The sequence below is a fragment of the Penicillium digitatum genome, chromosome 2 (assembly GCF_016767815.1).
Source record: "Penicillium digitatum chromosome 2, complete sequence".
Classification (NCBI taxonomy): Eukaryota; Fungi; Ascomycota; class Eurotiomycetes; order Eurotiales; family Aspergillaceae; genus Penicillium; species Penicillium digitatum.
In genome coordinates this window covers 2,894,305-2,914,826 of record NC_089385.1, presented here as the reverse complement: position 1 = coordinate 2,914,826, position 20,522 = coordinate 2,894,305, and the positions used below count along the sequence as shown (strand labels likewise).

The 20,522-nt window shown below is 49.0% G+C and overlaps 7 protein-coding genes and 2 non-coding genes across 9 annotated transcripts; 3 read left to right on the top strand and 6 right to left on the bottom strand.

Moving 5' to 3' along the window:
- Positions 1-170: 170 nt before the first annotated feature.
- Positions 171-1,208, bottom strand: Pdw03_7075 (cyclin f-box; the record flags this gene model as incomplete). Its single annotated transcript, XM_066101549.1, has 5 exons — positions 171-189; positions 245-262; positions 534-875; positions 924-941; positions 1,195-1,208. 5 exons carry the CDS (start codon positions 1,206-1,208, stop codon positions 171-173), a joined length of 411 nt encoding a protein of 136 aa, XP_065956632.1.
- Positions 1,209-2,018: 810 nt separating this feature from the next.
- Pdw03_7074 (Proline utilization protein PrnX) lies at positions 2,019-2,297 on the bottom strand (the record flags this gene model as incomplete). The annotated part of the gene is made up of 1 exon (XM_066101548.1): positions 2,019-2,297. The coding sequence occupies one exon, from the start codon at positions 2,295-2,297 to the stop codon at positions 2,019-2,021; it is 279 nt and encodes a 92-aa protein (XP_065956631.1).
- A 400-nt stretch (positions 2,298-2,697) lies between these two features.
- On the bottom strand, positions 2,698-2,813 carry Pdw03_rRNA23. Its single transcript, XR_010715619.1, has one exon. It is a non-coding gene; the product is annotated as a 5S ribosomal RNA (ribosomal RNA).
- Positions 2,814-3,221: 408 nt separating this feature from the next.
- Positions 3,222-5,231, bottom strand: Pdw03_7073 (vanillyl-alcohol oxidase; the record flags this gene model as incomplete). Its single annotated transcript, XM_066101547.1, has 6 exons — positions 3,222-3,508; positions 3,572-3,893; positions 3,946-4,445; positions 4,518-4,658; positions 4,719-4,900; positions 4,963-5,231. 6 exons carry the CDS (start codon positions 5,229-5,231, stop codon positions 3,222-3,224), a joined length of 1,701 nt encoding a protein of 566 aa, XP_065956630.1.
- Positions 5,232-6,302: 1,071 nt separating this feature from the next.
- On the top strand, positions 6,303-8,852 carry Pdw03_7072 (Zinc finger, C2H2 type domain containing protein; the record flags this gene model as incomplete). The annotated part of the gene is made up of 7 exons (XM_066101546.1): positions 6,303-6,375; positions 6,459-6,513; positions 6,569-7,025; positions 7,755-7,886; positions 7,967-8,076; positions 8,133-8,428; positions 8,488-8,852. The coding sequence occupies 7 exons, from the start codon at positions 6,303-6,305 to the stop codon at positions 8,850-8,852; spliced, it is 1,488 nt and encodes a 495-aa protein (XP_065956629.1).
- Positions 8,853-10,449: 1,597 nt separating this feature from the next.
- Pdw03_7071 (Alcohol dehydrogenase) lies at positions 10,450-11,523 on the bottom strand (the record flags this gene model as incomplete). Its single annotated transcript, XM_014678782.2, has 1 exon — positions 10,450-11,523. The coding sequence occupies one exon, from the start codon at positions 11,521-11,523 to the stop codon at positions 10,450-10,452; it is 1,074 nt and encodes a 357-aa protein (XP_014534268.2).
- Positions 11,524-12,096: 573 nt separating this feature from the next.
- Pdw03_7070 (Aldehyde dehydrogenase, N-terminal) lies at positions 12,097-13,610 on the top strand (the record flags this gene model as incomplete). The annotated part of the gene is made up of 3 exons (XM_066101545.1): positions 12,097-12,363; positions 12,420-12,474; positions 12,532-13,610. The coding sequence occupies 3 exons, from the start codon at positions 12,097-12,099 to the stop codon at positions 13,608-13,610; spliced, it is 1,401 nt and encodes a 466-aa protein (XP_065956628.1).
- Positions 13,611-13,937: 327 nt separating this feature from the next.
- Pdw03_tRNA84 lies at positions 13,938-14,035 on the top strand. The gene has a single exon. It is a non-coding gene; the product is annotated as a tRNA-Tyr (tRNA).
- A 1,411-nt stretch (positions 14,036-15,446) lies between these two features.
- Positions 15,447-19,966, bottom strand: Pdw03_7069 (putative collagen alpha-5(IV) chain; the record flags this gene model as incomplete). The annotated part of the gene is made up of 2 exons (XM_014678784.2): positions 15,447-19,850; positions 19,916-19,966. The coding sequence occupies 2 exons, from the start codon at positions 19,964-19,966 to the stop codon at positions 15,447-15,449; spliced, it is 4,455 nt and encodes a 1,484-aa protein (XP_014534270.2).
- Positions 19,967-20,522: the final 556 nt, after the last annotated feature.

Sequence of the window (20,522 nt, the reverse complement as noted above, 5' to 3'; positions counted from 1 at the left end):
CACACGATCCCATGAAATTGATTTTTTGGTTTCGGTCTAAGCCCGCTGATTGGGCTTGCGGAAGTCTAAACGGTTGCCGTCTGCAAGCCAGAGTGGCCTGATGGAGAGAAACGATCGTAATGCGGGAATGTTGTACAGATTCATTCATCGAGTATATTCCAGGCAAGGCCTTAAATGACCTCAGTTGGTCTAAGTCGGCTTTAGTCATGTGAAATTGCTTTCGGACTGAGGCGAGAGTCCGCACTTGGGTTTCCGAAGACCACTGGAGGCAATTAAAACAGCACCTCTTCCAAACTAGGAGGGATATAAAACCGCCGAATTCGCCGCAAAAACTGCACGCTTTAGTACATAATGCGTTGTAAAAGTCAAGTAGAGAAATGCCGATGGCAAGTCGTGTTCGTAACAAAGCACAGAAGAGGTTCAGACCATAAGAGACTACCCTCTGATACTGGCTGAGAGAATCTACCATTTGTCTTGATCGGAGATTTAATTGTCGAAATTTGAACAGAGAATGCATGTCCAGACAGTGTAACGTGTCAAATAAGAGCTCGAGGGGTAGCCGGTCGAGAGAGCCGACTCCAACATTTGATGTCCGCTGAAAGGGGGTTGCTATTGACAGGCGAATATCGACGTGTTCACGGGGCGAGAACCAGATGACGGATAGACAATAGTCTCTGCGGTGGTAGGCGGTGGTTCGAACAATGGCTTCGGTTTGTTCTTCGTCGAAATAGTGTTCGGTGGTGGAACGATATCCACGGGGCATAATGGTAGTCATTCTGGAGGTTTGTCCGATACGAGGTGGAAGGGGTAAATCTTGGCAAGAATCGACCCATAACTTGCTGGCCCAGAAGGGATTACTTAAGCGAGTACAAGATCTATGCTGTCATTAGAAGAAAAAAAAAGCATAGTTAATTGGCTCTTACTCGGTGTACTTGGGCTGCCTGAGATGATTCGCGAACAGATCTTTATAGAGCGGAGAGGCAGCGGCTTGAAAGACCGAGGCTTTATACCCGTACTGCATCTGAGACAAGCTGCCCTCGTATTACTATCACAAACGTCCTTCCAACACGGACCGTACAAGGAAGCCGGGTCGTCCACGCCCCCGTCTCTGGAGAACGCCACTACTCTATCAATCGACCTGCCTGTACTTCATATCCCAGGCCCTCTTGATCTTGTCGTGAAGGAGTATCGTACCCGGCAGCAGTCATGTTTGTATGATGAAGTTTTGAAAGCCGAGGTCAGAAAGACCTGCGATGTAGCTTTAGGTGACGGACTAGATCTGATGCAGATAGAGGAGGACAAACCCCAGAAAGAAAGTCATTTAGCTTTTCAATATATCCGTTGCTCGGCTTTGGTGTTTCATTTTCTTTATTCATTGCGATGATCTTGCCGGTTTTAACAATTTCGCTTGACGCTATCTGACTTTGAACGATCTCGCTATAACTCCTAATGGCGAAATCTCGATCATTAACAATAATCACTCCCTTGGTTTCTCTAGTCAAAGGGTTATATCTATTATTGTTCGCAATAACAGACCTCAACAAAGATGGGTCCAACTCAATCATCTCATCTTGCCAAGAGCTAACAGCTGAGATAAACGGCTTGCGGGATATGTTATCGTCTATGAGGGATGTCGGAAAAAGTGGCTTCCTTGAAGGTGTACAACAAAAAATGCAGTCAACATCGCTCAAGCGAGATTCAAGTTTCAGCAGAAAGTCTGAAGTCGTGTTATCCAAGAAATCAACGGAACAACGGGATCTCCAGTGCTTTTGATTCTCTTCGGACACAGTCGCGATCAGTTTGTCAACCCGATCCTTCGTTGAACTAACAAAGGTGATATTCTTCACTTCTTCGTCTCTCAATGTCAAAATTAGCCGGGTATGCCACAGAGCTTGTAGGCCACTGCCGAAAATCACAACACTTCCAACGTGTTTTCTCCATGAAAATGGAACCACAACGTTCATTGAGGTACGATAGCCAGTTACTTCCTCAGATGCGAGAATCCCACTTGGGTTGCCTTACTCATCACACAAGACGATGATTCCGCGGATTGGATCCTGTTGGCCGTCAGGACCAGCTGGGTATTCAACAACAAATTTGGTGCCAAGGCTCGAATCCGAGGCGAAGGGACGAAAAAGTGTACTCTGTCCATTGGGACGATTGGCAGCGGTAGGACCAGGCTGGTACTGACGCTCACCACACGAATGATCTTCGAAGGTTTGCTCCACAGTGCATCGGAAGGCGATTGCTTCGTCTTGAGAAAGATTGATTAAAAGGTCATGCATAGATGGTCGCATTGTTGAGCAATTGAATATGATTCATTTTCCCGGTTTGAAAGGTTCATAAATAATTTGAGGGAGGAAGGAAGATAGAGAAGCGTAGGCTATGAAAAAGAGTAAATGCAATATGTAGAAAACCCACAACCAGATCAGGCGTTGGGGAGCTGGGGTTGACATTTAAAGTGAGAACGTAGTGCTGACAGCGGTAGGGTTCCCGAGAGTACTTCCAGCTCGGGGGTAGGCCCCGGTCAAAGGATAAGCAGAGTCTCTGAGCGGAGCAAGCTATATAGGTCTGACATGGAGGCAACTATGGCCTGATAGTAACAAAGTTGATGTTCTCCTTTCTCTTATTTTAGAGCGTTTTGTTTTCACGCAACTACGGATCCAGAATCGAAAAGAGACGAAAAGAGATCAAAAAAACATACAACAGTGAGGATTCGCTGGTGGTCACCCACCCAACTACTAACTCACCGGCGTGTGGCTTAAGTACGGCTGAGCGGACGGGAAGCCCTGTTTTCCACACCCTATGGTCGTATGTGTCTTGCCAAAGGTGGAATATAAATATGATGTAAGACGTTCAAGGAAGTCTTTCTATGTATCGCAAGTGAGAGATGGCTTGCCTGGTGCCGCCCACAATTTCGCTAATTTAGCATATCCCACTGCACGTGTATAATGTACCTTATAATATGGAGAAATCCTATACAGTTACAATCCAACATTTGTGGGTGGGGAACTTTTACATCTGCTGACTATTGTGTGCACTCAGATGGTTGATAATGGACACTTGGAAACCATTTTGTTGTATTTAGGTGAAGCGGGTGTAGCTCTATCTCGAGAATATGCAGCGCCCCCAAACAGGGCTCTGGACGATGAATATCCAACGGGAAAACCCTATCACCTCTGATTGCCGACCACAGATACTAAATTTCAGTTCCATCGCAATCACAGTTTCCAGCCCACTTGACTGTACTTCGCGGGCCAAATGCCCGACTTTCCAGGGGCAATAATGCCATTGGGATCGATTGCATTTTTGATCACCTCATTGAATTTCAAGAAACTGCCATTGTTCCAGTTATATGTTCCCATGATTTGGTCCATAACAGCCAGATGGGTTCGATACTCTCCCCATCCGTTGGCTGCACAGTCATCAATAAGCGTCCTGATAAGCCACTGAACCTTTTTCTTTTGCTCATTGTCCTTCTTGTTGAACACAATACACACAATGTGGTCTACAGAGTGGCCCAAAGATTAATTACCGGAAAAGTTGCTGGGGGATTGTTGTGCTGACTTACGCATCTCTCTCATGCCGACCGTGAAGGTCCCGATGAAGTCCAAGCCAGCCTCTTGGCATCTCTTCTTGGTGATTCCGTATTGCAACATTGCATCTTCCCCGGCTACCTTTGCAATAGGAGAGAAGAACAGATGGGCGCCATTGGGGATCCAATCAATCCATTTGAGCTCGTCGTAGGTTGGAATACCTTGCATGGTTTTGTCACGGACACGAAGAATCGAGTTCTCGGGTGTCTCTTCCGGAAAGTAAAATTTAACACCAGGGATAACCGAGAAGGCCTCTTTAACAGTTTCCCAGAGAGCGCTGCGAATCCGCTCAGGTCCCTATGAGGCGTTAGCACGGAAATTCAGAACAGCACTGACACCAAGGGCTCACATAGAGAGCTCCATAAAAGTTCCAGCGTCCTAGGTTGAGCTGTTTTGCAATTCTATCCAAATCCTCATTAGATAGAGGCTCGGTCTTTGGCGAATATGATGCTTTATCGCCAAGCACTGCTGCGTCCAAGAGGATGTGACGGATGGTGGGTACATTTTGAAGTGCCATATTCAGACGAAGAGGCCGAATGATGTCAACCGCTTGCTTCAGGTCATCATCTTTGGGAAGTGTGATCAAGTAGGATTGATATCCCCCCGGGTTTGGCATTAGCCACATGCCAAGCTTCGTTACAATTCCCATGTTAGACTGGCTGAATAGTCCATCAATATATGGACCAAAGCCATAAGGGAAGAGGTGAGCGGTTTTATTCCAGGGTTGGTCTTCTGGCTTCAGGCCCATAGTCTCTGGGCGTTGAGGGTCTGGAAGAGCACCCATACCAGTTCGAAGGAGCTCGCCATTCGGTAACACGACCTCCATGCCACAGTGCATCATCCAGTGATCTGCGGGATATTCAGTGTAAGCATAGGCCGCAGACCGCGACTGGAGGTTTCCTTCACTTAGGTGTGACTAACCACCATAGGGCGTGTAGCCCACACCTCGCTCGGTGGTATTGCCAAGAACCGAACCACCACCAAGATCTGGCACATCAATCCAAAGTTTATCCCGAAGATTGTTGGCCACAAGGTAGTCATACAAACCATGAAATGTTACACCTTTACATTCGACGATCAGAAAACAAGTTGAAAGTTGAAATGAACGCTCTGAATACTGACCAGGCTCTACCAGGCAATAGGCCCCTTCAACGTTGACCTCCAGGACCTTGTTCATGTGTTTGCCCATGTCAATCACGATACTACCACTGACACGCGGCGCAGAACCACCATATCCGGAATTTCTGCCGATGGAGATGGGCCACAAGGGAAATGAGATCTTGTTGGCAAGTCGCACAATAGCTCTGTCCGAGAACGTCAGCGTTTCTTTGAGAATCTTCATTCCTGGTATTCCCGGGTTCCGTACTGTACATTTGCGACATTCCGAGGCGCAACAATTGCCGAGGCAAGAAAGTAGTCCTGTTCCAGTATATGATGGGGATCATGTGTATGTCTAGGGTTCATGTAAGATCCATCTTCAATCTGATCCTTCGAGAATATGACTTCGACATTTTCCGTGCCGACAATTTGACTAATCTCTTGAATGATTTCATTGAAATCACCGTTCGTCAACTTTGGCGGCAAAACCAAAGGTTTGAACTTCCACGGTTGGGCAGACGGGGAGGCTTTGGACATTTTGTCGAAATAAAAAGAGAGGGCGAATGATGTAGTCCCAAACAATAAAGAGAAGAGTGAAGAGGAAACGGGAAATTAGAATGAGTGAGACTGAACAGACTATTTAAAAGAAGTTTTAAACTACTTGCTCGGCTCAGGGCTTTGTTTCCGTTCCGTATCGCAGGTTCCAACCAGTGCTAATACGGGAAAGACAATATTGAAAGGCCCATGGTCTGGGTGAAATCGGTCTTCCTGGTCTTTAGCCGGTGGTGTGGGAATTTACCGCTAGGCTGTGGACATTCTCCGTGGGCCAGAGCGCACTGACGCCGCGCTCAACGCTCGGTGAAAGGGGGGTCAAAAGAACCACTAGAGTTCCACGGAAGTCTGCTAATTTGAGACTGGAATGGAGATCCTTGCAAATTACTTTCATCTAACTCTTGTTGGACTGTCTTCCAATCGGGGTGAAGGAGTTCTTCCGTTCACTCCCAAAGATGCGACAACCAAGGTCACCAAGTCTTGGTTGCTGTTCTATCTATAGATATCGCTGTTCGCTGCAATGATTGCAGTGGGCTCCAAGGTGCTTTGGACTTTTGCAGTTTTGAGTAGGTTCCAAAGACTGGCAATGATGTCGAAGGGTAAACCATTGCGGTGCTGTATCTGCACAGGTGGAGATGGCAGGATTGAACGGCAAGTATTTCCTGATGAAGTACCGTATAATGACATCACAATCGATTTTATTCAAGCCATTCACAGCTTTGAAAATGAAGAGTGTGGCAACTCCGCGGGGATTTACCACCCCCGCAAAGGCAGAGAGGATCATCAAAGAAGATCACAGGTACCCCGGGGTCCGAGGCTATGCTCAGATGAGGTAAGCACACCGGCCCAGGAGCCCCAGAGCCTTCCGGGGCCTTCCTGGAGTCCCGGGTCACGATGGAAGTGCATCAACCGTTTCTGGATGCATTATAATGTCACTTTACCATCACTATCATCACTATCATCACCATCGCTGTCATCAACCAGGTCGAGTCGCGTTGAGACTCATGAGCTGACTTCTTCACCAGAAATCTCTAAATAGCCATTCTTAATATCAGTATGGAATGCCCTCTCTGCACTGCCAAATTCTGCCGTCTGCAACATTTGGAGCGCGATGTCCATCTCTTGACTCGTAAGCCCATCACGGACATCCATCATTGGTTGGATTCGAACACTGCCCATCAAAATCCTTATTAATTTCTCCACTGGTCCTAGATGAGAGCCCTCGGCCATACACGTGTATATTCTGTGGACAGCCTTTCAATCGGCGGTAAGGTCCCACCCGATGTGTTGAGAACGTAATGGAGCTAAAAATCAAACTCAAGTGACGCACTCAAGCGGCACTGGAGGTCGTGCAAATCACGTCTGAACAAGGGCTTTAGTATCCCGTTTTCCCCTAATCGTGTCAGCGGAAGGAAGAGGAGAGCATGCGATAGATGCTCCAAGTTGAAACGGGCCTGCGATTCGTGCTTCCCTTGTGGCACATGTCTCACGAGGCAAAATGAGTGCTCCTACAACGGCGTGCAAAAGCAGATGACGATAGATTCACCCAGCTCTGGTTCCTCGACGAAGTTGCATCCTGAAGATGGGCAGCTCGCGAGGCCTCCTGGTCTGAACACTCAACCTTCATTCCTAGAATTAGCACAGCCTACCTCCTTAGCCCACATGAACTCGGCTCTATCGCCAGACATGTCCCCGTACCTACCATCCCTCGAATATATAGAAGCAACATTGTGGCCGCTTGATCTCTCGATATCATCACGGAATGCCTCTTGGGCCGAGGTTTGTCCCGACAATGAGAATTTACTGGTCAAATTTGACTTCCTGTCAAGTCTTACGAGTGCAAACGGGTTTGCCAACTCTTTTCGTTGTGGAAGTCTGTTTCAACGACAGCAGATTGCCTTGATGGAGGGAATTGACTGGGAAATTACGACAAAAAAAGCCTCTAGCTTCTTTGGTGCCTCCAATGCCTCTAGCACACCTATTACAGCCACTAACACGGAAACACCATGCAACACGGACAGAATGCTGCAGAGAACATGGGGATGGGATGGCTCATCAACTTTAAAGACTCCAAGGCTCCATTTGGCACAAGAATTTCCCTGCCTTTACGATTGGTCTTATCATCCACTGGCATTGAAAAGCCAGCAGATCCTTGATAGACTGAGGGATACCGTTCAACATAAACCGAGGAACAGTTTAATCACTCTTGAATGGTCGGAACTTGTCGAGCAAACTTGCTTAATCTTCTTCTCTCCTCCTAATATCTGCAAATTTCTACGAATCTTCTGGTCCTCGTGGTACCCAAATTGTCCTATTGTTCACAGACCAACCTTTGATCCGCTCAGTGTCCCACCGTCTCTTCTATCGTCGATGGTTATCATTGGGGCCTGCCTATCCCCAGAAAAGAACGACAATTAAATTGCAAGAGCGTGGTTCAATCCGATAGAAGAGATGGTGTTTAATGATCGGTGGCTCGAGGAAGAATTTCCAACATCGAATTGGAATCAGAACATACAGGGTGCATCGAATCGCCTCAAATCTCTCCAGGCGGCTTATTTTGTCTGCCTATTTCAAAATTGGGAGGGCTCAGATATCAACAAGCGGCGAATCAGACGACATCGATATAATACGTTAATTGCAGTATGTTTTGTCCATATAATCTCTTCTGCGTATACTGCAGTTACGTGTGTCACAGAACGATCCCGTCTAATGAGTTCCAGATTGCTCGAGACCTCCAACCTGCTTCAGTTATTCACCTAGATACGTTGCTACTAAGTGACTATCAATCCTTTCAATGGGAGGATTTCATTGAAAAGGAAGAAAAAATTCGGTTTGCCAATTTTTGATTCAATCAAACGAGCAAATTTCTAACTTTTAATTTTACAGGACCTTGAATTACATATTTCTCCTAGATGGGGGCTTTATGATTTTCAACAACATGCCTCCTAGAATGGTCGTCGCCGAACTAAAAATGAGCATCAGTTGCCCGGAAGAATGCTTCCAGGCCCTTACCAGGAGAGAGTGCTTCGCAGCCATGAGCAAATGGGCAGAAAAGGTTCCTCAACATCCTCAGTACTCCATTTCGTCAGTACTTGAAACAATGTTCCAGCGGGATTTACACGAAGAGCAAAAACAGCTTTACGCTCACTTTGGAATCATCAACCTCTTCGTTCTAATCACTGGTTAGTTGAAATTTTCTCGGGTTCGTGTGGCTTTGATTGCTAACAAGCGCCTTTGAAAGCTTTACATATGCTGGTGTTCCACCTTCAAAACGCAATGGCACCTCCGGAAGCTTTTCAAAGAATTGAAAAAGCATTGCAAAACTGGAGAAATGTCTGGGCTCACCGAAAAAATATCCTTTGCCAGTCAGATGATGTTCTTGATGCTGATTCTTTGCCCCAAATGTGGAAGCGATCTGGCTTTATGGAAGATTCATTGGAGTTCTGGCTGCTTTGTAGTGTGATTTTGGAAAAAATCAGGCCAGCTGATAAGCGCGAGGACCGTAATACTGTGCCGGGACGTGTGCTTGAAAGATTTGATGAGACAAGCATGAAACAGGTGAACGATTTGATGAAGCAGTTTGAAAACGTCCCTCTTTCTGGGTAAAACTGGACTTAACATAATGTTTTTGATACCAACATTCTGACTCTGTAACTATTGTAGTGGGGGGACCTCGCCTTCCACTACGTATTGACCTTGCCTGTCCTGTCTTTACAAAGTAATTTAATTATGTAATCTTGGGGAGTCGGAGGATACAAGTAGTAGGAAGAGACAGATTGAATGAAACACACCTCTACACCTCTACACCTCTCTCTGAATTAACTTCTTGGACTGCATGTCCGCGTTCCTTTGTATGCGGAGTCGAGTATGAAACTGAACTGCGAGTGCTGAATCGACCCGTATGCCTCAGAGCATACAGCCTTGAGCGTTCCCCTCTTCACTAAGTAACTGTATAGGATGTGATGTGCTATTTGTGAATCTTCACAGATTTGACGCGGCCTTCATGTCATTTGAGAAAGACATTTCCGTAGCTGACTGCCTTTGTGTGTAATTCTGCTCTCGGATCTCTCTCTCTTGAGCCTTGTCACAATAATAGTTCTCACCATCATTTTTGCGTCTTCGTCAACTTTCGTGAAACAGACGCGGACTGACTAGTCTATGAAGATAACAAATGACTAACAAGAAAGGTATTTGCGCGCTCAATCCCTCGACGTCTTATAAAGACGAAGCGAAATTGATAATTGAGCATATTTCCAACAATTTCGGATCAAGTTTTTTTTCCTATGTCCACATGAAATAGGGAGCTTCGACATGTTTAATCTCAAGATCTGAATTTGTCATTGCTTGAAACGTGCAGGACAAGAGATAAAAATCATCCCAATTCTTCCATCCGAAAAAACAAAAGTTTTGTCTAACAACTTTCTTAAAAGATAGGTAGATGCTGTTTTAATTGCTTGTTTAAGATTTAACGCTAGATGCGGGGTCCCCGCATTTCGGATTTCATCTGTGTTACAAGGCTTTGATCCATGGGAAATCTCCAGGGCTCTCTCCACTGTACCTATTTTCCGCTGTCATATTTTATCATGTAGCGGGTGGGGGGTTCCTGGGTGTTTTTCATGCGCTACAAACCTACTCAATGAAGCGTGTGATGGTCATTCATCGTTGTCATTCTCATTTTGCTCCCCTCGCTGGTCCGAAGATTAACTGCACCGAGCCTTGCAAAGCCAGTGAGAGCCCCTGGATGTTGAAAGTGAATAGATGGTCGGGCAATTTCCAGAACATCGATTTCTTATGGATCATTAACTAGATCTGTGAAACATTCATTCACTGAGGTTGTAACTGAAGATCGGGAGTGCCGTGGGAATTGGTCCCTGAGTAAGAAATTCCGTCACACTATGGCATCTATGATACTTCTTGCGTTGCTATAAGACAAATTTTAAAAGTACCTATATGTACTTTACGCATCTTTGCAAAATTTCAATAGCGTTGTCACCTTCAATTCGCATGATTTTCCGTTGTACATCGCATATACCACATAGGCTACTGTGCTATGTGTTTAGGGGAGAGAAAATACGTCCTTCAAGCTAGCTCACACTTCCAATGATCTACGGGTGATGTAATTTTACCCGGAGGAGCCCGGAATTTGCGGATTACTATCCCATGGCAGAAGAGCCAAAAACGTTTGAAGGTGAAGGCAGATGCCCTATATAGAACTCATAAAATCTCCTCGCCCAGCCCTGCCGCCCAGCCGCACCACAAGTTTCCTGTCTAGTTCGTTCACGCGTCCAGCGTAGTTCTCTAGATCGTGAATCTCAACTTCCGTGACTCTTGGTTTAACTAACCCCTTGCGAACATATTCTGCAGCCTCCGCAAGATCTACACGATCGCCCGTGATGCTCCCAATGATCCGAATACCATAGTCGATCAAGGGAAGGGGATGAAGCGATATCTTTGAAGTAGACGGGGGAATGCCTACTGCAACAAGAGTTCCATGGTAATCCAGACAATTCAAGGCCTCTTCGTATGCTGCTGAAGCCCCAGCGCACACGATCATCGCAGAACAAAGCATGCCCCCTGTTTTCAGGAGCACAGCGCTCCGCAGGTTGTCCTCCTTTTCAAAGTTCAAATAGATCTCTGCTCCTGCATCCATACAGAGAAGCCTTCGCTGCTCTCCTCCGTCAATTGCGATGGGTCGATATCCCATCTGCTTAGCATATGACAAAGCCAACGATCCCACTGCACCCGCAGCGCCAGAAATACCAACCCACGAACCTATTGCGAGCTTCGCCACCTTGAGTGCTTTGTATGCCGTAACACCAGCACACATAATTGGTGCCAGCATCTTGCTAGGCACTCCTTCGGGAAGAGGCGTGACATATCTCTCCGGAACGACGGTATACCTGGCCAGGGTACCCGGCACATCACGCCCACCGAAAACCCGCTCTAGACATCGTGTCTCGTCATTCAGATCACCGTCACACACGCGACAGATTCCACATGCATCACGAATCCAGCCAACCCCGACCCGACGGCCGACCTTAGCTGCCTCGCTTGTGCAGGAAGATCCTACGGCGGAAATCCGGCCCACGCCCTCATGGCCTAGAATTGATTGACATGGGCCAAGGTAGCCATGGGCAAGCGAAAGGTCTGTCCCACAGAAACCAGTTACTTCTATTTCAACGAGAACCTCATGGGGCTTGATGGTTGGAATCGCGAGATTTTGTATTTCGAAGTAGAACTTGGGACCTTGCTTAAAAAACTCCTCTGTCAGAGACATCATTCGCCAGTCCTCATCGAGGAAACGAAATGCCTTACATTTTGAAGAACGGCAGCCACCTGATACGATGGCACTCTTTGCTTTGAACTGGAGCCCGTTGTAGGAAGTGTGGGAGGGGGAATTGGGGACGGCATTTCTTTCACAATCAGAATATTCCACCTGCAATAGCAGCAAACTTGAACATGATTCGGCAGGCCACTTCAGTGTGTAGTTTATATAGTTGCATATAAGAAATGAGCTTTGGGATTCGTGCCCTTTCGGATCTGTCCCACCCCCTCTCCACCGGCAGTTCTCCATATCTTCGGCAAATTTCCCCCACAATGTTCCTCGGCATAACCTCAACGCACACTCCTCCAACAATGCTAGCACCGAATTTTGGTTACAACATACATCCGAAGTCTCCAAGTCGGCTCCCACCTGATATCCGGGCGGGGAATGATGTAGAAATTCCGTCACGGGTGTGGAGGAAACCCGCTGACCCACTCTTCACCTGGCATTCAATACTTAACTCAAAGCAATCGGCTGTATCGAGTTTCCCCATATTGAGTCTTTGTCTTTTCCTTAGATCTCAAAATGTTCTACAATATTATCAACTCAGAGCGCCGGTCCGGAGACACTGCGACAGTTGTGAACCCCAGGACTAACGAAGTCCTTTGGGAGGTGACGGTCGCACATGAGACGGACCTTAACGACGCAGTCGAAGCTGCCAGGGTGTCATTTGACTCTTGGAAGGTCTTGTCTATCGAAGAAAGACAGAGATACCTACTCAAGCTAGCCGGTGAACTAGAGCAGCGAAGAGATGAAATACATGCCCCTCTAGCAGCGGAGACTGGCAAATCCGTAAGAAACTTCTCCCAAGTTGTGATCATTGGGAACATTGCTAAGAAGCTTCTTAGAATATCCTCGCAAATATAGAGATTGATGATACTTTGGCATTTATCAGGTTCAATGGTATTGCAAATCTACAGTCGGAAATGTTATTTTAGCAGGAAAAGCTGACCGGTCCAGCATCTCAGTCATTGCCCGATAAAGTGGAATACGAAGACAACAAACTCAAGATTGTTTCTACCCATCATCCTATAGGAGTGGTGGGTGCAATTTGCCCTTGGAATTTTCCGCTCGTGTTAGCCGCCGGCAAGATTGCTGCCGCACTCCTCATGGGAAATTCCATCATCGTCAAACCGTCGCCATTCAGTCCATGTTCCACTTTGAAATTCGTTGAGCTTGCGACATCCGTACTTCCGCGGGGTGTACTCCAGGCGCTCAACGGAGACAACGACATGGGCAGGCTCATTAGTATCCATCCGGGAATCGACAAGATCAGTTTCACCGGATCCATTGCGACTGGAAAGAAGGTTGCGGAAAGCGCGGCCAAGACCCTGAAACGAGTGACACTCGAGCTCGGTGGGAACGATGCAAGTGTCATCTGCCCCGACGTTGATATCAAACCCGTTGCTGCTAAGGTTGCTGCCGGGGCCTTTTTCCATTCGGGCCAGATGTGCGTTGCTACAAAAAGGGTCTATGTGCATGAGACTATTTTTGAAGAATTCCGGGACTCTTTTGTGGAGGCAGTCAAGAACATCAAAGTCGATCTTGCTGGTGACCAGTCACCTCTGTTCAGTCCGATCCAGAATGAGCAACAGTATAAGGTGGTCAACGATCTGATCGCTGATTGCAAGGAAAACAACTACACTTTGCTTTGCGGGGGTAATGCGGACGACAAGCACCCAGGTCTCTTTATCGCACCCGTTGTTGTGGACCAACCACCACATGATTCTCGCATCGTCCAAATGGAGCAATTTGGTCCTATCATTCCGCTTTCGAAGTGGTCTACTGAGGATGAAGTGATTTCGAGAGTCAATGGGACAGATACTGGCTTAGGGGCCTGCGTGTGGGCGAAGGATGTTGAGCATGCGGGGCGCATTGCACGAAAACTTGAAGTTGGAACCGTATGGATTAATAGCGCTGAAATGCCTAGCCCACACGCCTACTGTTCAGGCTGGAAGCAGAGTGGGATTGGAGGCGAGTGGGGGAACCAGGGGCTGATGTCATATTCTCACACACAGATACTTCAGTTGTGCAAGTAGACTATTCACGGCCGTCGCCACAGAGTGAACATTTGAAAATTTTAACGAAGAACCTGCTTAAATATAACCACAAGGAGATTGACAAGGCTTTTTTCTGCTTCTAAGATATTCTTCTCACTTCATTATCGTGAAGCTATTTCAGAAATTGGATTAACCCACAAAGCTTTACAATGAACCAATCTGTCAGCGCAATGGTACGATTATATCAACCTTGTTCCACAAGAGAGATTCAACATCGGAGTTGCGCTTGTGGATTTTTCACTTCAGGAAGATTGGGTTGATTTGATATTTGTTTATAAAGTCATAGCGTTTGATAATACATACAATCCTCTGATAGCTCAGCTGGAAGAGCGCAAGACTGTAATTGCCCTGTTCGTAAGGAACTTGTTATCTTGAGGTCCCTGGTTCGATCCCGGGTCAGAGGAATTTTTTGGGCAAATCAAATGGGCTTTTTGATTTGCCTTGGACGTTTTGATTCATCTTCTATCGCCTTTTTTTTTTTTTTTTTCACCCAATACTCATCTAATTGTTGTTACAGACTCTACACTGCGAAAGCTAATTTCGGCCCACTGGCAGCACCCCTGTGAGTCAACTCTCAATATACCTTCACATCCACACCTAGGCACCCGCACATGAATTGGTCAAAATGATTAAAAAAAAAGGTCAAGTAGGCCACACAAAATAGGATGAAACACGAGTTTGGGTAGAATAAGGAGCTTTTGGCAAGACTAGGTGCTATCTTGCACTTGTGTAGCTTGGTGCATCTAATGAGTCTTATCCAAGAGTGAGCACTTATGCCTCAACCCGGCAACCAGCCTCCCCGTTGGGCTCAAATTGAAAAAAAATCCATAGGCAACAACTTTGTACCCGCGATTTCCAGGCGGTAGCTGGGGGTCTGCTCTCGCTGTTACAAAAAGATTAATTTCGAGGACGACATCAACTGCAAAATGCCACAGACCCTCCCCTCCCTCCTGCGAAGTGAGATTCACCTACTTCAAGGCACGGGAAAAAAAAAAGATATCAACATCCTACGTCGACTCGATTATCGCAATCAACAGCACGGATTCTTTGCCTGTCTCGACAATCATCGGGGTTAGATCACAAATGTCGTGACCTATCATCTAGGCCTTTCATCGACTGTCTGATGGCAAGTGACGGATGTTGAAGATTGCATGGAGTTTCAAATTTTGTGTTACAGTCTCTATCAATGATTGAAAAGCCGGAAAATAGTCGGGAAGAGTGTCCGGTTGCCCCTTCCATACCGGCTGGGCGAGGACTTCGGTCAAGGGAATTGCGATGAAAAGATTTGATGGAAAGCAGGGACGTGTGCTGATGTATGGGTTTGCAAATTTGCCACTTCCGATGAGACTGTACGGGTTTCATTCTCCCCATTACCAACTGACACTACACTGATGAAGTTTCCCAGCCCTCATATAGTGGCAATCTTCCTCGTCAAGACCTAGAAAACGATCATTTCCCTGTGGATATTTTCCCACTGTCTCGCGGAATTTGCAATCGAAGACTCTTTGTTAAACTCGTTTGAGGGAAACTTTAAAGCAAATCAACAAGCAGTGACAGACAAGGTGGTGGAACCGTTAAATTCGTCACATACACACATTGATAGCCTTGACCGCTAGAATCAGAAGCTGAAGTAAGAGACGTTGATCGTGTAATTATATTAACTCATGCTGAACTAAATCTTTGAACATAGAAAGATAAATAGGAAAGAAGGACTGATATATCCAACGCGGGAGGGGACATAAATCTCAGCACTGTGCGATCCGGACTAGCGCCACCGGCTTATGCCTTCTTTAATATGTAGACTGTGTTCACCATTTAGATTTGCATGGCAACAGCACAGATAGCTCCAAACACCACGGCCGCACCGGACAAAGTAGCACGACCGGCGGCGTTGAAGGGGATGATGCTAGGGCTGGGGCTAGGCTTGCCAGCGCTACCACCTGAAACAGGAGACGTGTGGGCCGCAAGGCCGGTAGAGGTCTTGGATGCTTGGCAAGCAGCATCGCAAAAAGCGACGACGCTAGTGAAAGTAGGGGTGACACGGGTAAGAGTGCCGGTGTGAGATTGACTTCCCACAGTGACTGAAGGACCATATGGGTATGTAGAAATCGAGGCAGAACCAGGTCCCTTAAGGCCAGTCCATACCGAGGTGGCAGAGACATCAGCAGGAATGGTGGAAGCTTCACCTGGCAGAACTCCAGGGACAATAGTCTCTCCAGGGGCAGCACCCGGCATAGTGGTGTCGCCGGGGACCATAGGGACAGTGGTCTCACCGGGATTGGCACCAGGAGTGGCGGGCTTTCCTGGGACAACATCGGGAGTAGTAGTCTCGCCAGGAATAACACCAGGGATAGTAGCATCACCGGGAACAACAGGAGGAGTAGCAGGCTTTTCGGGGACAACACCGGGAACAGTGGTCTCGCCGGGAATGACTGGGACAGTGGGCTTTCCTGGGATCACAGGGATGGTAGCCTCACCGGGAATGCCTGGGACAGTAGGCGTGGTAGGTTTGCCAGGAACAACACCAGGGATGGTAGCCTCGCCGGGAATGACTGGCACAGTGGGCTTGCCAGGGACGACACCAGGGACGGTAGTCTCGCCGGGAATGACTGGCACGGTGGGCTTGCCAGGGACGACACCAGGGACGGTAGCCTCACCGGGAATGCCTGGGACAGTAGGCGTGGTAGGCTTGCCAGGAACAACACCAGGGACGGTAGTCTCGCCGGGAATGACTGGCACGGTGGGCTTGCCAGGGACGACACCAGGGACGGTAGCCTCACCGGGAATGACTGGGACAGTGGGCTTGCCAGGAACAACACCAGGGACGGTAGCCTCACCGGGAATGCCTGGGACAGTAGGCGTGGTAGGTTTGCCAGGAACAACACCAGGGATGGTAGCCTCGCCGGGAATGACTGGGACAGCGGGCTTGCCAGGAACAACAATAGGCGTGGTAGGTTTGCCAGGGACGACACCAGGGACGGTAGCCTCACCGGGAATGACTGGGACGGTGGGCTTGCCAGGAACAACAATAGGCGTGGTAGGTTTGCCAGGGACGACACCAGGGACGGTAGCCTCGCCGGGAATGACTGGCACAGTGGGCTTGCCAGGGACGACAATAGGCGTTGTAGGTTTGCCAGGAACAACTCCAGGGACGGTAGCCTCACCGGGAATGACTGGGACAGTGGGCTTGCCAGGGACGACAATAGGCGTGGTAGCCTCACTGGGAACGACTGGCACGGTGGGCTTGCCAGGGACGACACCAGGGACGGTAGCCTCACCGGGAATGCCTGGGACAGTAGGCGTGGTAGGTTTGCCAGGAACAACACCAGGGATGGTAGCCTCACCGGGAATGACTGGGACAGTGGGCTTGCCAGGGACGACAATAGGCGTGGTAGCCTCACTGGGAACGACTGGCACGGTGGGCTTGCCAGGGACGACACCAGGGACGGTAGCCTCACCGGGAATGCCTGGGACAGTAGGCGTTGTAGGTTTGCCAGGAACAACACCAGGGATGGTAGCCTCACCGGGAATGACTGGGACAGTAGGCGTGGTAGGTTTGCCAGGAACAACACCAGGGATGGTAGCCTCACCGGGAATGACTGGGACAGTGGGCTTGCCAGGGACGACAATAGGCGTGGTAGCCTCACCGGGAATGACTGGGACAGTGGGCTTGCCAGGAACAACACCAGGGACGGTAGCCTCACCGGGAATGCCTGGGACAGTAGGCGTGGTAGGTTTGCCAGGAACAACACCAGGGACGGTAGCCTCGCCGGGAATGACTGGCACAGTGGGCTTGCCAGGGACGACAATAGGCGTTGTAGGTTTGCCAGGAACAACACCAGGGATGGTAGCCTCACCGGGAATGACTGGGACAGTGGGCTTGCCAGGGACGACAATAGGCGTGGTAGCCTCACCGGGAATGCCTGGGACAGTAGGCGTGGTAGGCTTGCCAGGAACAACACCAGGGACGGTAGCCTCACCGGGAATGCCTGGGACAGTAGGCGTTGTAGGTTTGCCAGGAACAACACCAGGGATGGTAGCCTCACCGGGAATGACTGGGACAGTAGGCGTGGTAGGTTTGCCAGGAACAACACCAGGGACGGTAGCCTCGCCGGGAATGACTGGCACAGTGGGCTTGCCAGGGACGACAATAGGCGTTGTAGGTTTGCCAGGAACAACTCCAGGGACGGTAGCCTCACCGGGAATGACTGGGACAGTGGGCTTGCCAGGGACGACAATAGGCGTGGTAGCCTCACCGGGAATGACTGGGACAGTGGGCTTGCCAGGAACAACACCAGGGACGGTAGCCTCACCGGGAATGCCTGGGACAGTAGGCGTGGTAGGTTTGCCAGGAACAACACCAGGGATGGTAGCCTCACCGGGAATGACTGGGACAGTGGGCTTGCCAGGAACAACACCAGGGACGGTAGCCTCACCGGGAATGCCTGGGACAGTAGGCGTTGTAGGTTTGCCAGTAACAACACCAGGGATGGTAGCCTCACCGGGAATGACTGGGACAGTAGGCTTGCCAGGGACGACAGTAGGTGTAGTAGGCTTCGAGGGGGAAGATGGAGTAGTGGTGGCCGGGGGAGGGACAGATGACGCATCTTGGCAATCAACCTCGCCCAACACGGCTAGGCACAAGTTGATGGGGATGTTAATCAGACCACCTTCAGAACCGGAGCTCTGTTGACAGTGGGCCTCACCAAGGACAGCTAGGCAAATGTTGATTGGCACATTGATTAAGGAACCCTCTCCGCCACTGGAAGAGGAAGAGGCTTGGTCACACTTAGCTTTTCCCAGGACAGCCAGACACGCGTCAACGGGCACGTTGATTAAGCCACCGCTAGTAGCCGTCTTCTGCTTGCATTCAGCCTCTCCGAGGATGGCTGCGCAGAGTCCAACGGGCACATTGATAAGACCGCCGCTGCTGGCGCTGCTGCCGGCGCCGCTGCTAGAATTAGAAGCCACCTGGTCGCATTTGGCTTTCCCAAGGACGGCAGCACACGCGTCGACAGGGACGTTAACCAAGCCGTTGCCGGTTACTGTCTTCTGTTGACATTCAGCCTCTCCAAGAATGGCTGCGCAGAGTCCAACGGGCACATTGATAAGACCGCCGCTGCTGGCGCTGCTGCCGGCGCCGCTGCTAGAAGTAGAAGCCACCTGGTCGCATTTGGCTTTCCCAAGGACGGCAGCACACGCGTCGACAGGGACGTTAACCAAGCCGTTGCCGGTTACTGTCTTCTGTTGACATTCAGCCTCTCCAAGAATGGCTGCGCAGAGTCCAACGGGCACATTAATAAGACCACCGCTGCTGGCGCTGCTGCTCGAAGTGGAAGCCACCTGGTTGCATTTGGCTTTCCCAAGGACGGCAGCACACGCATCGACAGGGACGTTAACCAAGCCGTTGCCGGTTACTGTCTTCTGTTGACATTCAGCCTCTCCAAGAATGGCTGCGCAGAGTCCAACGGGCACATTGATAAGACCGCCGCTGCTGGCGCTGCTGCCGGCGCCGCTGCTAGAAGTAGAAGCCACCTGGTTGCATTTGGCTTTCCCAAGGACGGCAGCACACGCATCGACAGGGACGTTAACCAAGCCGTTGCCGGTGACTGTCTTCTGTTGACATTCAGCCTCTCCAAGAATGGCTGCGCAAAGATTCACAGGCACGCTAATCAGGCCACTTCCATCGCTTCTGGGAAACAAAGAGGCCTGTTTACAATTGGCTTCTCCGAGGACTGCAGCACAAACGTCAACAGGAACGCTGATCAAACCATCACCGGTGACTGTCTTCTGTTCGCACTCAGCCTCTCCAAGAATAGCTGCGCAAAGATTGACGGGTATGTCGATCAAGTTATCATCGACGCTTCTAGAAGACAAGAAGGCCTGTTGACATTTGGCTTCTCCGAGGACTGCAGCACAAACGTCAACAGGAACGCTGATCAAACCATCACTGGTGACTGTCTTCTGTTCGCACTCAGCCTCTCCAAGAATGGCTGCGCAAAGATTCACAGGCACGCTAATCAGGCCACTTCCATCGCTTCTGGGAAACAAAGAGGCCTGTTTACAATTGGCTTCGCCAAGTACTGCAGCACAAGCGTCAACAGGAACGCTGATCAAACCATCACCGGTAACTGTCTTCTGTTCGCACTCAGCCTCTCCAAGAATAGCTGCGCAAAGATTGATAGGCACATCAATCAAGCTATCAGTGGCTTGAACTCCCTTCACAATCGCAAAAAAAAGTTAGCTCTTCATCCAATTAAACTTGCAGGAAGGGTCTTGCGTACGGAGCATGATGCTGCAAGAGCTACAAGCGAAGCAATCATGGATTGCTTCATCGCAGCGCGTTGGAAGAATATTCAGAGCGAAAAAAAGAATGGACGCCGATTGACACCAGCAATAATGAGCGAGAGGTTAAAAAACCTACAACGAGGAGATGTGGAACGGGAATGGAAGAGAGAGGCAGACAGCCTTATATGTACGAACCCATCAGGCAGTCATTATAGCAATCGTAAAAATAGGGGAGGCAACGTCGATCTACATCACAAACCATTGCCTAGCCCAAAAAAGAACGCCAAATTAGAACAGCAAGACCAGACCAACCCATTTTGCTTGTAGATATCCTTCTGATTGGTCCCCTCCTTTTTTCCCCTCGTATTTCGTTGACAAAAGTTGGTCAAGGAACCAAACCTGATATTCAACCCTCAGACTAGACCTATCACTTTTTTCCCGGGCCGCTAATGCACTTAGCGCCTTATTCAATTGCTCCCGCTCGGGGCCTAATCCAAAACTAGTCCAGCCACATAAGCCCACATGCACAACGCATCTCAAGCAGTTCTTTGTGCTCATGATCTTTCAGTTCAGGGGCGACACCAAGCAAGGTGTCGGTTTCAA